Below are 1,232 nucleotides of genomic sequence, written 5' to 3' on the forward strand. Positions count from 1 at the left end.
AACAATTATATTATTATATCATATATTATAAATATTATATTAATATATATATTTCAGATATATATGTATATCTGAAAATCCCTACATGGAAATTCTTTTTAATACCTAACTTTACCTCTTCCAGAAAAAAACATCCTTTTGTTTTTCAGAAATAACCGAAGAAGAGCTGTGTGCCCACTCTACTCCAGGGGAGGCTCACCCACACCACGGGGCAGTGAACACCCAGCTTACGTGTCATAGGTGTAGAACGCTTGCTCAAAGCGGTGGCAGGAGCGAGGGGTCACCTTGTACACACCTGCAGCCAGGAAATCAAAAGTCATCTTCAGAGGAGGGTGTCTATCACACTGAGCCCTCCCAGCACCGAGAACCCACAGGCAGCGCCTCTCACTCGAACACACGACACGCAGCAGATGCGCAATTATGGGATCCGAGATGCTTTTCCACTGCCGGAAGCAGCTTCTTCTCAACAACCCAGTCCATTCCATGGCCCCTCACAAGCTCAGGATTTCATTTTCCGTAACTGAACAACTCACACTAGCTTCGTCTGCACAGACCAAGCTAACGGGGATGTGCACACGAAGGAACAGGAAGTACATTTCGACCACAAATGAGACCGAGAATTTTCCACTTAACAGATTCAGTTAAAGATCCGAAAGATAACCACAGCCTGACTTCCTTCCTAGAAACATTCCTAAAACAGAGCACGGAGCAGAGGAAGGCCCAAGAATTTATGGGAACAATCGCAGAGGACACTTTCACGCCACGAGTCTATGTAGGGTAACAGCTCTGACTAGGAGCGTATGTCGTTTGCCGGAGGAATACAGCATCGGGAAGGAGCGAAGCCTAACGATTTAGTCCCCCAAACGGTCACTAACCCACCTTTTGGCCATGTTTCCTACAGAAACCTGAAATGAGTTCCAACTACCTCTGCTGTTTTCATCACACCAAGGAAGCCCCCGTGCAACTCCTACCAGGGAAGACTTGGGTTTCTCCATTCACTTTGCTCTTTCATCCTACAAATGTTGCCAGAGCACCAGCACCCACTACAGGCCAGGTATCGTACTGAGGACGGCTACACAGCGGCAAAGAGCATGTACTCTACCTCGGGAACCAAGAGAAGTCACTGAATTATTCACCAGGAAAATGCAAAATAAAACCACTGTGAGCGGCCACTTTACGCCCACCGGGATGGCTAAAATCAAAAAGACCGTAAAGGATGTTGTGAGGATGTG

At 46.7% G+C, this 1,232-nt stretch overlaps 1 protein-coding gene across 1 annotated transcript in view; it reads right to left on the reverse strand.

Moving 5' to 3' along the window:
• Positions 1-1,232, reverse strand: part of LOC100464689 (nodal modulator 1) — a 65,936-nt gene that overhangs the window by 26,150 nt on the left and 38,554 nt on the right. Inside the window, exon 17 of the mRNA XM_034670321.1 lies at positions 232-295. Within this exon, the coding sequence (XP_034526212.1) occupies positions 232-295 (64 nt within the window). The remainder of the gene's footprint in view (positions 1-231; positions 296-1,232) is intronic.

Source organism: Ailuropoda melanoleuca, chromosome 10 (genome assembly GCF_002007445.2).
Source record: "Ailuropoda melanoleuca isolate Jingjing chromosome 10, ASM200744v2, whole genome shotgun sequence".
NCBI classification, from domain to species: domain Eukaryota; kingdom Metazoa; phylum Chordata; class Mammalia; order Carnivora; family Ursidae; genus Ailuropoda; species Ailuropoda melanoleuca.